The following is a 16,633-nucleotide window of genomic DNA, read 5'->3' on the forward strand; positions in this document are numbered from 1 at the left end:
CAACAGTTTTTTGCACAGCTTTTCTACTAGAACCTCTTTATTTAAATGTCTAGTTCGCTATTAACTGGTGCACTGACAGGATATAGAATTTTGTCTTTTGACAGAATTCACAGTACCATATCCAACATCACTATTGCCAGTCAAGGTGGAAAGCAGTTTTTGTTTTATTTTCAATAACTGGTATAATTGCTGTGATGGGGGATTTGCTGACAATAGACAATGATTGGTTTGTCATCTGCAAGTCAACTGGATGACTTTTCTTGCTTGTCTCATGTCATTGCAGAACTGGCAATTGATGAAGGGATGCTATAGTCCCTGCTGTTACAGGAGTGCATACTATGCTTCTACCAGGATTTATATATTTACTGTAGTTTGGGTTAGATTCTTTTAAGACAATGGGTCATTTATAGGGGTGACACAGTACTTATGTTCTGTGAAGAGACATGCATAAGATCAAGTGCAGTAATTCCAATTCAACATGTTTGCAGGCTACAGTAAACTCTTGCAGGCTCCAGATAAATCATGCTGAGCAGAATATTATGTTAGAGGACTGGCTGGGTAAAACACTAGCTAGAAGATATAGAGCCAGACAATACCAGATCATGGAAATTTACTAATTTCCAGTATATGCTGCTTGAAAAAATTAAAACACGAACAAACTGGATAAAAACAGACAACACCGATGGCAATACCAGGAGTCAGTCCATTGAAAAAACCTTTATTGTGTTAGTGCTTTCATGCACAATACTGTGTGCACTTCTTTTACTTAAACTTTGAAGGGTTAATATTTTCACTGAAGCTTGGGGTCAGATTTCCAGAACAGTGGCATAAGGGCATAGTCTCCCGTTCCCTTTTAAGACTTAGTCAATGTTAGCTTTATATATCAGTAGTGATTTTAAGCTGTGCATATATCTGGACAGTATTAATAAGTGTAGTATATGGGATATATTTCAATACACACGTACCTATAATTTAGTAATTTAATTTCATTCATTTAAACTGGTCATCAAGAACCATGACCCTGGTGAAAAGGACAATACACACACACACACACACACACACACACACACACACACACACACACACACACACACACACACATATATATGTATATAATAAAAAAAAACTATACAACATATATTTGTGTGTGTGTGTATTTATATATATGGGTTACTGACAACTTGTTGAATAGCAAGTTGTCAAACCCAGAAAAATACCAGCACAGTTCATTGATCCCATTCTGATGCAGTCTTGGAGTTGGCATATATAATTAACATGAGGGGCTGGATGGTGCAAGCCCCCACATGGGGGTGCAAGGGGGCTTAACCCCCTGCAAAAAACTTTATTTCTTTTTCTTTTTATTGAAATTCCTACATAAAGACAAATTCATTGCCCCTTAGCCAATCAGCTTTCGAGGGACAAATATTAATATAGCACTACTTATATACACAAAAGGTATTTAATTTCAATACACAGTATGTTTCTTCATAAATTAATCTTTGCTCAGCATCACTACCATTTGGTTTGTGACAATGTGTTTTACGATCATAAACCTAAAGTCAAAGATTGAGTGTTCTGCTTCCATATAATGTCTCATAACTATTTTAAAGGCTGAAAAACCTTCACTTGCATTGACATTACGATTAATAATGAATTATTCTTATTCTGTGATTAGCATAAGCCTGTTTTGGATAAATCATAAAAGTAATACATGTATTCAGCCTGTAACATGCTTGTAGGAGAAAGAGATCAATTTTTGTTTTACAAAAATAGGTAGACTTTCTAAAGATTGTAAGTATGTGTAATAGATTGGGGTATTTAAAACAAAGGAAACACTGTAACAGTCAATATTTCTGTTTTACTGGCACAAATACCCTTAATGAATGTGAACTATTTATTATTTTTGATACATTACAGGTATAGAACAGGTCCATTTGCCATTTGGGAGGCCAACAATGTTACAACCAAAACAAGATTACTGTCTACTGTATCACAATGGTTATGTGAATGCCTTCAGTAAAACAAGACTGATGCCAGCCTGGACGTCATTCACTGTTAAAAGAACTGTGAGTAATGCATTATTTGTTATTGTTTGAAGCAACATCAGAAAAACCTGAGAGTACAGAATGACTCGGGTATTAGAGTGTCGAATTGTACGTCAGCATGTGTCAAGTCTGGAACTGACTGTACCAAATAGGTGGGTCGGCAGCCATAAATCAGCTCATTACTTTTGCTAGAATCATCATCATCAACAACAGCCCCCTTTTCCCCATTTTCTATACAATGTCGGGTATCTTGTTAACTGCCACCACCTCTCGATTCACTGCCACTCCCCTACCTTCTTTGACAGCCATGCCTGACTATCGTAGGACTTCTTTCATACAATCCATACACTTCATTGTTGAATATCCTCATTTCCTATTACCTTCTTACATTCTATTCCAAATCTTCTTCACCAAATTGTCTTCTGTTTTCCAGAACATATGCCTGAAACACTGTAATCTGTTTTCTTTAACCTAGTCTGCAACTGAAACGACTTTGGCTCTGCGCTGAAGTCCTGGTTTCTTTGGTTGCCCCAGAGTGTGCATTCCTAACACCCTTCTCAGGCACTTCATCTCCATTACTTCTGTCTTCCTCAACTGTTTTGCCCTTGCTGCTCAGGCTTCTGTATTGTACTGATAATGGTTGCACCACTGATTTGTACACCTTACTTTTCAATCTTTTTGGCATTTTCTGTCACACACTATCACTGACATTCTGTGCCAGTTGTCTGCAACCCATCAGGTTCTAGCTTTGTCCTACTCATTCAGACCCCATTTCTCCTTGACCATCCCTCCCAGATACTTGAAGCCATTAACTTGTTCTATTAGTTTCCATTTTTTCTCAGTTTACAGCTTCTGCCACATGAACTTAAGTTAAAGGAGTCTTACTTTTGCTAGCCATATTAATTTTAGGTGATTAAGTTAGCTGAGGCAGTAGGATCTGTTGCTATAGTAGTAGCCAGGAAATTATTAATAACCACTGGCACACAGCAAGAATTATTCACATCAATAGATAGAATTATTAAAAAATTGTATTTTAAAGTAATTTAAAATGATTTTGTTCTGCAATATCCCGTGTACAAAAACAAGTTCCCACAATTAAATCTTTAACCCTCTTGGATCAGAGGTGTAGAGGGATGAAGCCCTAAGTAATACACAGAAAACTTAGGGGCAACTAGTACCCTGCGCATTAGGGGAGCTGACGTGGTAGGATGATTGTTGTGAAAAACTGAAACGCTGCCAGCCCAGCTAGACTGAAATTTGCAGATAATTCTATGTCATTGTAAATATTAATAAAATCCACAGGCTGTTTCACAAATGTAAAGAAAACTGTGTTAAATGTTGAACTTCAAAAATGTAACCACAGTGCACTCTGCTGGAAGAAAGCTGATAAAGTAAAGCATTTTATGACTGATCTCAAAGCTCAGAGGCAGAATGTCTGGACTAAGGAATTCCTTCTATTGTTTTGAGACCAGAGTTAATTGCTAGATTTTACATGTATAATGCCTTTTATTGCTGTGGTTTCCTTGCCAGGTACAAGATCAAAGAAATGTTAAAACTCTGAATTTCTGTTAGCTTGAGAACCAGAGAAGAATGATGTAATCTAAAATGAGTCAGCAATGATGTATTACCAATTTAAGTGATCTCAGAGAGAGAATTAGAGCATTTTGGATTTTGTCTGAAGAACATCCACACAGCAGTACTCTGCCCTTGCTCTGTATGCAAGTAGGATCTCAGACTTTAGTGTTTCTCTTAGAAATAGATAAAAAATAGTTAGTTTAGCCTAGCTGTTTTATATATATATATATATATATATATATATATATATATATATATATATATATATATGTGTGTCAGACTATTCTACAGTATTATTTTAAGCATTTTCCTGTGATCTCTGAACTCTTGACTAGCACTGTGTTGAATTGAGGAGATTTGTCTTGTGTTTTTTTTTTATTTATTATTAAATATTGTTAAACCTTTCAACTGTGGCTGCTTTGTGTAGAGATAATTTAAGCTATTAGAGAATACTTGCATGTATTTGGTGATACTATACAAAGCCACTCCAATAAGCCTTGCTGTTTGTCCACTTACTATTTGGATAATAATATTGCACAGTAAAATTGGTCACCCTTTGGGAAGGGCCTTATAGCAGCTGCTTTTAGTGGTTGGTGGCAGCTGGTACTGCCTTATAGTCTGGGCAGAAAGGGGGAACAGTCAGAGAACCTGTGCCAGCCTTCCCCAGAAGTGTCTGTATGTTTGTATCTAAATCAAATCTTAAAGTGTGTGTGTGTGTGTGTGTGTGTGTGTGTGTGTGTGTGTTAGCTACTTGGGCAGGGGCATGAAGCAATGGTTTGACAGAGAGGATGCTGGAGGTTTTAGCTTGACCACTAGGCTGAGATCTGAGTCTTATTGGGGATCTGGGGAGAAAGGGAGAAACCAGCCTCAGACTGACTGTGATCTTTGTGTGCTCTTAAGGGAATTTATGCTTTACTGTGTGTGTACTTGTTATCCTTCCCAATGTGGACGTCCCTCACTGGTGTTAGTGGTGAGGATTGAGGCTCCTTGATTACTGGGCCAGTGCACGGGCATCACATATTAATTGGTTGGCAGTGGTCAGATATCCACACCACATATTAATTGGTTGGGAATTGGCTTGTAGTGGTGTGGATAGTGAATTCCTGTAGCTTGTGTATATTAATCACTGAGGGTGTTTTGTACTCTAAATCAGCCAAGCAGTGACTATTCAGAGTTCAGATCACAATTGTTTTATTTCTTTGGTTAGCTTAGTTAGTCAGGGAGAGCAGGCAAACATGTCAGCAGAGGAGTATGGCAAGCTGACAGGGAGCCATTTGGCTGAGATGTGCCAGGCTAAGGGACTGGTGCATGAAAACCTGACTAAGGCAGATATTATTGTAGCTTTGGTCACAACTGCATCAGAAAACAGCAATCAGGAGGATGATCAGACTGGCTGTGGAGATGCACAACACTCAGAGAATGGATAACTCAACCTTTCTGCAGAGGACTTAAAAATCCATCTGGAGCTAAAGAGACTTGAGTTGGAGGCCAGGCATTTGGAACTAGAAGCAGCAGAGAGACTGAGTTGTCTACAGGCTGAGGATAATGAGAAACTGCTATGCCTGGAAGCTGACAGACCTTTTGGTGAGGGAACAAGCCCTTAGCACTTTGCCTGAGGACATGAGGATCTGGTTAGCTGATAGACAATGTGCTACTTCAGATGAGTTGAGGAAGAAAGGAGACCTATACCTAGCAAGCAGTGCATCCCTGCACAGGAATGGGACCCCAAGTACTGCACATGGGTCTAAAGGACCCCATGGTGGGCAGCCCAGACTGCCCCAACAGAATCTGCCAGTAGTTGGGAAAGCCACTAGTCCAGGTGCATGTTCAGGACCTAGAGTTAAATGTTTTGAATGCAATCAGTGAGACCATGTGGCATACATATGTCCATGGAGGCAAGGTGAGGAACAAAAGGTGACAGAGCCAGTAAGTGGGAAAGACAAAATGCCAACTGTAGGTTGTCTTGAGACAACAAGGGTACCAAACTACCACAAGAGGTTATATCCTATCATAGTGAATGTCAAAGAGGACATTGTTAAGAGAGCCACAGCCTCTGACCTAACCATTGTGAAGCCTGCAATGGTTACAGAGAAGCACTACTTGCTTGGGCAGTATACTCCAGTCAGAGCTTTAGGAGGGTCCCCATTCCAAATACCTTTGGCTAAGGTTCATCTTGACTGGGAGGGTGGACAAAGAAGGCAGCAAGTAAGGGTGTTTGATGATATCCCTGCAGATGTCCTGATAGAAAATGATTTTGATAAGGCAGTACCATGTGTTTGTGCAGTTACATGCAGTCAGGCTTGGAGACAACCATGTGGATCTGGTAGCTTGGGGGAGACCCAGCCAGACCGCATACTTGCAGCCAGGACTCGTGAGGTGGTTACTTTGGGGAGGGAACTACTCTGTAGCAGTGCAAATGAAGGTGAGCCACAGCTGCTTCTGTGTACTGATGTTCCTTTGGACAGAGTGACTGCAAAGGTAGAGGTGAGTAGCAGTACCCAGGCTGACAGTGAGGCACCACTGTCAGAGGATTCCAGGCTTCCTATGGAGGGGGAGCTGGGAAGTGTTACAAAGAGAAAGTTGAGACAGGCTCAGCTCTCAGACCCTACATTGCAAGGCCTGAGTGAGGTAGCTAGTGAGGCACCTGATTCTCAAGGGAAGGTGGAATCTATATACTGGGACAAAGAGTTTCTGTATAGAGAGTTGACCCCTGAAGGAGGGCTAGAAGATGAGAGAATACAGCAGTTGGTAATGCCTAGAGCCTACCATCTGACACTTCTAGCCATAGCCCATGATATTCCCTTTGCAAGTCATATGAGCATAAAATGTACAAAGAGACATATTATGCAGAACTCTTATTGGCCTGGAATTTCCAGAGGTGTAACAGGGTACTGCAGGACCTGTGAGCAGTGCCAAAAGGTAGGCAAGGCAAGAGACAAGGTGAGAGCTCCTTTGATGCCTTTGCCTGTGATTGAGGAGCCATTTCAGAGCATAGCTATGTATATTTTGGGGCCTCTGAGTACCCCAAGATCCACAGGGAAAAAGGTATATCCTAGTGGTAGTAGATTATGGTACAAGATACCCTGAGGCAATGGATTTGTCCTTCATTCAGGCAGAAAAGGTGGCAAATGCTTTGTTAGAGAATTTCAGCACGGTATGTTTTCCAAATGAAATACTATCTGACAGAGGTGTCAATTTCATGCCAGACCTGCTGGCTTGTCTGCAGAAGTACTGTGGGGTGAAGCACCTAAAGACCACACCCCCACCATCCCCAGACTAATGGTCTTGTTGAGAGGTTAAACTCTACACTGAAGTCCATGCTATGGGTATTTGCAGACCAGTTCAAGAGGGAGTGGAACAAATATTTTCCCCATCCGTTGTTTGCTTACAGAAAGGTTCCCCAGGAATCCACAGGTTTTTCACCCTTTGAGTTGTTGTATGGACATAGGTTGAGAGGGCTGCTAGATTTAATTTGTGATGAGTGGGAAGGTGAGTGTGAATCTCACAAGGAGTCTGTTGTGGCATATGTCCTAAATCTCAGGACAAAGCACAGGAAACTCATGGGCTTGGCCCAGGAGAACCTGGAAGAAGCCCAACAACAGAAAAAGGTCTGGTATGACAGGAATGCTCGAGCTAGAGCTTATGCTGTAGGGCAGCAGGTAATATTTCTCATTCCTGTCAGACACAACAAGTTGCAAGCAGCTTGGCAGGGACCCTGCAAGGTGGTAAGAAAGGTAACTGATGTTAACTACATGGTAGAACTGCTAGGCAGGAGGCAGGAGCACAAATTGTATCATGTTAACATGATGAAACCTTACCATGATAGGGAGGCCCTTGTACTGAGTATTTGCAGTGCATTGCAGGTGAAGTCTGAGGGAGACCTGGTGACTGATCTCCTCAGTGAGGCTCAGACTGACACCTCAGTGGAAGGGGTAACAATGTCCCAGGAGCTATCTCCTACCCAGGTTTGAGAAATCCAAGCAGTGTTACAGGAGTTTGGGGACATGCTCACTGGGAAACCAGGGTGCTCCTAACTGGTGCAGCACCAGGAGGGTACAGGAGCCCAAAGGCCTATTAGGCAGGCCCCTTATAGGGTGCCTGAGAGAGTCACACAGACTCTGAGGGAGGAGATACAGGAGATGTTGGAACTAGGGGTAATTCAAGATTCCAACTGTCCCTGGCCCTCCCCAATGTGCTGGTGCCAAAGAATGATGGCAGCACCAGGTTCTGCGTGGACTACAGGAAATTAAATAGTCACACAGAGTCAGATGCTTACCTCATGCCTAGGACAGATGAGGCCCTAGAGCAGCTGGGTGGGGCTAAGTATCTTACAACCATTGATCTTACCAAGGGTACTGGGAGGTGCCCTTGACTTCCAGTGCTAGAGAGAGGTCAGCCTTTGTGACTCCTTTTGGCTTGTATGAGTTCACAAAGATGCCCTTTGGGATGAAAAATGCTCCAGCAACTTTCAAGAGGCTGGTAGATCATATCCTAGCAGGAACAGGAGGGTTTGCTCTTGTTTACCTAGATGATATTGCCATCTATAGCAATTCCTGGCAAGAGCACCTTCAACATGTCATGGAGATGCTGGGCAGAGTACAGAGGGCAGGGTTGACCATTAAGCCGAGCAAATGTCAGGTGGGTATGGCAGAAGTCTCCTATCTGGGACATAGAGTGGAGAGTGGCAAGATCAGTCCATAATCTGCCAAAGTGGAAGCCATTCAGGCATGGCCTGCATCAGTTACCAAAAAGTAGGTGAGGGCATTCTTAGGGACAGCAGGGTACTACAGAAAGTTCATCCCCAGTTATGGCACCATAGCTGCTCCCCTCACAGACCTGACAAGGAAAAACAAGCCAGATAAGGTAGTGTGGACCACAGCATGTGAATGGGTATTCCAGAAGCATAAAGAAGCTTTGGGGGAACCCCCTGTGTTAGCCAGTCCAGATTACAGGAAATAATTTGTTGTACAGGTGGATGCTTCAAATCATTGGGTGGAGGCTGTATTTAGCCAGATTTCTCCAGATGGAGAAGAGCACCCAGTGGTTTATCTCAGTTGTAGGCTCCAACCCATGGAGGAATGCTATGCAGCTGTAGAAAAGGAATGTCTAGCCACAGTGTGGGCACTGCAGAAACTTCGGCCTTATCTGTATGGAAGAAAATTCACTGTAGTTACAGATCACAGTCCGCTAACATGGTTACACCGAGCCAGCCAGCAAAATGCCAAGTTGCTAAGATGGAGCCTAGGGTTGCAAGCATATGATATGTCAGTGCTGCACTGCAGTGGGGTTAGCAACAGCAACACCGATAGACTGTCAAGACAGGGAATGGAGTAAGGTATACTCAGATAGACCTAACCCTCTCAAGCAATGTTTCTCAAGGGACACTTGAAAAACTACCTTCGGGGGGAGATGTGAAAAACTGAAAGGCTGCCAGATAGAACTTTGTAGATAATTCTATGTCATTGTAAATATTAATAAAATCCACAGGGTGTTTCACAAATGTAAAGAAAACTGTGTTAAATGTCGAACTTCAAAAAGTTAACCACAGTGCACTCTGCTGGAAGAAAACTGATAAAAGTAAAGCATTTTATGGCTGTTTAATTTCAAAGCTCAGAGACAAAATGTCTGGACCAAGGAATTCCTTCTATTGTATTGAGACCAAAGTTAATTGCTAGATTTTACATGTATAATGTCTTTTATTTCTGTGGCATCCTGGCCAGGTGCAAGATCAAAGAAATGTTAAAACTCTGAGTTTCTGTTAGCTTCGGAACCAGAGAAGAACAATGTAATCTAAAATGAGTCAGCAGTGATGTATTACCAATTTTAGAGATCTGAAAGAGAGGATTAGAGCATTTTGGATTTTGTCTGAAGAACATCCACTCACTGGTACTCTGTCTTTGCTCTGTATGTAAGTAGGATCTTAGACTTTAGTGTTTCTTTTAGAAATAGATAGAAAATAGTAAGTTTACTCTAGCTGTTTTCTATATTTATGTCAGACTATTCTACAGTATTATTTTAAGCATTTTCCTTTGATCTCCGAACTCTTGACTAGCACTGTGCTGAATTGAGGAGATTTGTCTTGTATTTTTATTATTTATTATTAAATATTGTTAAACCTTTCAACTGTGGCTGCTTTGTGTAGAGATAATTTAAGCTCTTAGAGAGTACTTGCATGTATTTGGTGATACTGTACAAAGCCACTCCAATATGCCTTGCTGTTCGTCCACTTACTATTTGGATAATGATATTGCACAGTAAAATTGGTCACCCTTTGGGAAGACCCTTATAGTAGCTGATATTAGTGGTTGGTGGCAGCTGGTACTACCTTATAGTCTGGACAGAAAGGGGGCACAGCTGGAGAACCTGTGCCAGCCTTCCCCAGAAGTGTCTGTGTGTTTGTATCTAAATCAAATCTTAAATGGTGTGTGTGTGTTAGCTACTTGGACAGGGACACAAAGCACTGGTTGGACAGAGAGGGTGTTGGAGATTTTAGCTTGACCACTAGGCTAAGATCTGGACCCTATAGCTGTGCCAGTGGGGAGTCTTATTGGGGATCTGGAGAGAAAGGGAGAAACCAGCCCCAGACTGAATGTGATCTCTGTGTGCTCATAAGGGAAATTGTACTTTACTGTGTGTGTACTTGTTATCCTTCCCAATGTGGACTCCCCTCACTGGTGTTAGTGGTGTGGATTGAGGTTCCTTTATTACTGGGTCAGTGCATGGGCATCACAACTGTCAAGGGAAAACTTCTTCACGTCTCTCAGGGGAAGGGGTGTATGCCTGGGGCATACCAGTTGTGTGTTTCTGGTGAAAAGAGGATAGTCATTACAAGCAAGCAAAGCAAATTTGGCTGGTGTATCTGTAGAGAATGCCTCATCACAGAGGAGAAGACTTGCACTCACAATGCCCCAGTTTCACACCCACACATGCTTCATCAACCCAACATATGAAGTAATTAAGGTGCATCGTTCTCAGCTGTCAAGTAATAACTGGCTGCATTATGATGACTGCCTGCACACCTGCTCTGTTCTGCTGTTGCTCATTATTTAAAGTTTGCAAAACCATGAGGTTACTCCCGTCTGAGGAAACAAGATTCTGCAGTATTGAAAATGGCCATTGTAATATCCTTACACAAAGGCAGCACTACTTCCAACCTGGTAAATGCAAACTCATTAGTCTAACTAGGTCATTTGCAAAGCCATATAACACACCACATCATACATTATAAACTTATAAATGGATAAACTTTTTTACTTAAAAACTTAGACATTGAAAGCCTTATTGCTCTGGACCCTCACCAGTTCAGCTGGGTGGGTTGTGCCACCTTAGCCTACTAAACTTTTTCAAAAAGGATTATGGAAGCTGGAGAACATGATCATGCAGTTCACACAACATACCTTAATTTGGTGCAGTGATAGCATTGTCATCTCACAGCAAGAGGTTCTCCAGTTTGATTCTTGGCTAGAGTGCCTTCTGTGCGGAGACTGCATGTCCTCTTTGTGTACGTGTGGGCTTTCTCCGGGTACTCCAGTTTCCTCCCACATCGTAAAGACATGTGCTTGGAGCATTTCTCCCTGGGCTTCTGCTGAAAATTGGCTTTGTTCCAAGCCAGACTTTCCCGGTAAACAAACGTTAAACAAAATAAAATAAAATAAAACATGTGGCTAAATCCTTTGACATGATTTGCCAAGCTGGTATTGCCAAGAATTTAAAGACCTAAGTATAAGCCCTTTTATTGTGAGGCTGCTAGCAAACTGGTTGTCAGGCAAACACATATAATAAATGTAGCTGGAGCTACCTTAGAAAATATAAAATGTGATAAGAGATGTCCCTCAGAACACTGTGCTTGTTTCTCTCCTGTTTATTGTTTACTTATGCAACCTTATTGATAACCTGGCAGCTAACTTGATTTGTTGGTAGGTCTTGTTATTAACTCAGCTTCTGTCAGCATTTTATTGCAGCTTACCAATAACTGGTGTAAATAAAATAGGCTTAACCTAAATGCCAACTAATTAATGCAGCATAGTTAGAGCATAAACAACATTATCTCTAAACTATTCAGCTATTGGAGACCTTGGTATCTTCATTGATAATTCCCTGCACTTTGTCCACTATGTAGCAATAATATTCAGAATGCCCTTCTATTTTGTACAACTAACATCTAAAGGCATGTCATCTATTTATTTATTTATCCTTTGCTGGCTTGGATAGTCCCACTGAGCTAGTGTCCTCTTTTCAGGTAAGACTCAATGTGGTATTTGTTCTACTGGGGAAAATTTGACCAGGGCATTGGGGAACCTCCCCATCTCTTTTCTCTTTGGAGCTGCTAGATGGTACCTTAGGGCTGCTACATCTGCAAGAAAGAGGTCTAAGAGAAGCAGCAGCATGGAGGAAGAGAGAAAAGCTATGGAGAGTTTGGATGTGGAAATTGAGAATTTGGAGGAAAAATGTGTTCAATAGAGAGAATCACAATGCAGATAAAAATTCCTGTGTGGTAGATGATACAAATGAGCTGTGCTTAGCTGTCTCAATGAAAAATGAAGTAAGCAAGTCCATTGGAATGGTGCGTATAACAGAAGTGACATTAGCAGAGCTTGCAGATGTTCTGCTGACAATAATCAAGCAGGATGATCCAGCCACTCAGTGGTTTAAAAACTGTCTCTAGGTGATTCGGTTATTTTGACTAATATCACCAAAAATGGGCATGGGCATTTGCCAGTAATAAGTGGGTTGAGGGCCCAGCTCACTACCACTTATGCCAGGGACACATGCTGTCAGTAGGAGGTGTGTATGTGCCCCTGGGTCAATAAATTGGTGCCCAGTTGCTCAGCTTCTGTTACCTGGAATAACTCTGTAGAGCAAAAGCTGGATGTAAACTCAATCAACCAGCCAAAAATGCATTGCTACACAAAATAAATGTTCACTGACAGGATGGAGCTTGCAAGTGGATATCATGATGGTAAGAAGGAGGCTGGACATCTTATGTATCCAGGAGGCAAGGTAGAAGGATAGTGCAGGAATGCCACTTGGCTAGGGATTCATAGTCTACTACCTACAAATAGAATAGAGTAGAAATGGTGTGGGAACTGTGGTGAGGGAGAGGCTTCAGAAGATATTATCAGAATTAGTGACAGAATCATGGCAATCAGACTCCACTGTAAGGACAAGGCATTATTCATAATCTCAGCTTATGTCTCACAGTAGTGTTGGGATAGTAAGGAAAAGTGTGCATTCAGATAGTAGTTACAGGACCTACTAAATAAAGCAGGATAACAGAAATTGGTGTCGATAATGGCTGAACTGAATATACATTTTGGGACAGACAGAACAGGATATGAAGACTGCTTGGGTCCACATTGGTGGGGTAACAAGAATAAAGAAGCAGGAGACATTCTAGTCTTCTCTCTGGCAAAATGCTTGATGGTGGACAAGACATGGTTCAGCAAGAGAGACAGTCACAAGATCATATGACCAACATATGGCTGAGGTAGACTTCCTCCTAGTTAGGAAAGTGTACTAGGGTAGAATCAGCAATTGCAAAGTCATCCCCAGTGAAGCAGTCAGTCCACTGCATAAACAACTGGTTGTCATAATCAGCTGAAAGAAGTGGTCAGAGAAGACTCTAAGGTTAATAGAGCCTAGGCTGCAGCAGCATAGCTAGGGTGGGGCGAAAGGTGCAAAGTGCTGATGGGTGAGATCGGCCATTCATCATCCCAGTTGCTAATTTTTTAGTGCAATACTGACTTATAAAATTGGTATTGCATTTGCAGTCACACCTGAGTGCTGAAGTTATCAGTTTAAAATAAAAAAAAAATGAGTGTTTTAGTCTCTGTGCAGGTTAAAAACTGTAGCAACTGTTTGCTGCATATGTAGCAAACAGTTTTCTACAGTTTAAAAAAGAGAAAAGATTTTTTTAACTAAAACCTGAGCGTTATAGTGCTCCGTGCAGACAGAGTATAAACTTTATTAACTGTTTGCTACAATTTTAACAAGCAGTTTGCTACAGTTTAAAAGAAGAAATGCTTTTTTTTAATAAAATGTGCAGAAGGAGGGTTAGAAGCCGGGTGCAGAAATGGAACCTGAAAGGATGGGGTGGGGTGAGAGGGCAACATGTATCTGGCCACCTGGTTGTTGTAGTAGAAGGAATGTCCATTTTTTTTTGCTCTTGAAGAGTCTTCTTTTGTTGAAATGCTACAAAACAAACTCAAACAAATATTTGGACGAGTATAATAAAAATCATCCATAAACTGATAATACTATAATTTATGAAGTAGGTGGTGCTGCTTCACATCAGTCCTCCAAATGCTAATCTTATCCTCATAGTCCCACTAAATGAGATGAGAGGAACTTTTACATTTACTAGAAAACATACCTCTCTGCTAATCACCATAGAAATAATGTGAAAGAGACACAAGAATATCAAACACTTAAAAACCTCAGCTTTGGCCGGCTAAGAACTTGCTGTATTCAACTGGACGTATAAGAGAATTTAAGTACCTTTATCTGCACTTTTTTCCCAAAAAATACAGTATTTAAATTGATTGTAACTGTGTGTTGCAGGAATATTAACTGAACTGGAAGTTAGTCAGTGTTTGCTGAATTTTGTTATTTGCTAGTAATTACAGGTGTGGGGGTAGCCACATTCTTTGATTTCCTGTCCTTGCCTATTTAAGTGGTACAGTGTGAAATATTTTCTGCTTAAAAACCTCAGCTTTGGCCGGCTAAGAACTTGCTGTATTCAACTGGACGTATAAGAGAATTTAAGTACCTTTATCTGCACTTTTTTTTTCAAAAATACAGTATTTAAATTGATTTTAACTGTGTGTTGCAGGAATATTAACTGAACTGGAAGTTAGTCACTGTTTGCTGAATTTTGTTATTTGCTAGTAATTACAGGTGTGGGGGTAGCCACATTCTTTGATTTCCTGTCCTTGCCTATTTAAGTGGTACAGTGTGAAATATTTTCTGCTTAAAACCTCAGCTTTGGCTGGCTAAGAACTTGCTGTATTCAACTGGACGTATAAGAGAATTTAAGTACCTTTATCTGCACTTTTTTTTCAAAAAAATACAGTATTTAAATTGATTTTAACTGTGTTGCAGGAATATTAACTGAACTGGAAGTTAGTCAGTGTTTGCTGAATTTTGTTATTTGCTAGTAATTACAGGTGTGGGGTAGACACATTCTTTGATTTCCTGTCCTTGCCTATTTAAGTGGTACAGTGTGAAATATTTTCTGCTTAAAAACCTCAGCTTTGGCTGGCTAAGAACTTGCCTTATTCAACTGGACGCATAAGAGAATTTAAGTACTTTTATCTGCACTTTTTTTTCAAAAAAATACAGTATTTAAATTGATTTTAACTGTGTGTTGCAGGAATATTAACTGAAATGGAAGTTTTGACTCTGCTCTTCAGTTAGTCCCACCCACCCTCCGTGTTTTTGTTTTGTGTTAATCTTAGTGGCCTTGAAACTGCCCGCCCCTCTTGTAAATTTGTGTTTGGATACTCCTTCTGGGCCCATCTTATTTGCTCACTCAAGTGAGTGCAGTGAGATCATATTCTGATTTCAGGCACTCCTACTGTGTACAAAGAGAACATCTGGAAAACAGAAAAAAAAATGTATGCTTGTTTCCTGCCTTTCCTGTTAAGTGGTATAGACTATTTGTAGGCTTCTGAGCCCCCAAGCCTTTCTGTGTTGGAGGGAAGCCTTCTAGCTTAGTTTTTTTTTTCTTATAACTAGCCAGTTTTCTAGTTTCAGCACTCAAATCTGTTTCTTTGATCTCAGCACTTGTTCAGAAAAAAAAAAAAATTCATCTGCTTTTACTGTACTTGTGTTTCCACCTACTTTATTTTACTTTTGCATCATCTTAAAAGTACTCAATTGTATTTATTACTGCTTGGTGTAACTCATTGTAAGCCTTTTGGTTTAAACACTTGGGCTTCGGACCAGTTGTTTTGCACTGAGAGGGTTTGTGGTCTGCACTGTAGTGGCAGAACAGGTAGCTTACATCCTTCTAGGTTGGGAACTGCTGATTGAGGGCTCAGTGTCTGTTATTCTAAAAGTGTATTAATTCTGGTTTAAGCACTTGGGCTTTCAGGCCAGTTATTTTACATTAAGAGGGTTCATGGTCTGCACTCTTGTGGGAAGAGAGGCTGGACTCTGCCCTTCTGAGCTGGGAATTTTTGGTTAAAGGCTTATAGTGCATGCATATCTGAACTGCTTCTTACTGAAGTTGGTGCACCTTGTTTGCTGTGGCATAGACTGGATTCGGGCTTGCTGGATCTAGCTTTGTTTGTGTAACTTGAGCACTAATCCAGGCATTCTCTAAAGTATTCAATTGTATTTATTACTGCTTGGTAGTAACTTGATTAAAGTGTAGCTATCATTCTAAGTCTTTTGGATTAAGCACTTGGGCTTCAGACCAGTTGTTTTACATTAGTTTTTGTGGCATGCACTATGGTGGCAGGACAGGTAGCTTTCATCCTTCTAAGTTGGGAACTGCTGATTGAGAGCCCAGTGTCTGTTATTCTTAAAGTGTATTAGTTCTCGTTTAAGCACTTGGGCTTCAGGCCAGTTATTTTATATTAAGAAGGTTCGTGGTCTGTACTCTTGTGGGAGAAGAGGCCTGACTCTGCCCTTCTGAGCTGGGAATTTCTGGTTAAAGGTTTATAGTGCCTGAATATTTGAACTGTATCTTACTGATATTGGTACACCTTGTTTGCTGTAGCATAGACTAGATCCAGGCCTGCTGAATCTAGCTTTGTTTATATGCTTGTTGTTTGTTTGCTTGTTATTTCCCTGGAACGCTAATTCCACCTAATATGCAGCTTCTCAGCACTTCTGTGGATCACTAGTGATATCTGCATTGCTTACTGTACTTATTTCCTTGTTTCACTTGAAAGAAAGTTACTATTTGTCATTTTTGCATTTAAGTTACCTGTAACACATTGCACTTAAGTTACCTGGCACTTGCTCGCTAAAGCAATTATATGTCAGCACTAAAAATTAAAAGCACT

At 40.8% G+C, this 16,633-nt stretch overlaps 1 protein-coding gene across 1 annotated transcript in view; it reads left to right on the forward strand.

The window, feature by feature from the left end:
- Positions 1 to 16,633, forward strand: part of LOC122798180 (ectonucleotide pyrophosphatase/phosphodiesterase family member 3-like) — an 835,307-nt gene that overhangs the window by 668,963 nt on the left and 149,711 nt on the right. Inside the window, exon 20 of the mRNA XM_044066922.1 lies at positions 1,918 to 2,066. Within this exon, the coding sequence (XP_043922857.1) occupies positions 1,918 to 2,066 (149 nt within the window). The remainder of the gene's footprint in view (positions 1 to 1,917; positions 2,067 to 16,633) is intronic.

The sequence above is a fragment of the Protopterus annectens genome, chromosome 3.part1, assembly GCF_019279795.1.
Source record: "Protopterus annectens isolate FY-2018-M chromosome 3.part1, PAN1.0, whole genome shotgun sequence".
Taxonomy (NCBI): domain Eukaryota; kingdom Metazoa; phylum Chordata; order Ceratodontiformes; family Protopteridae; genus Protopterus; species Protopterus annectens.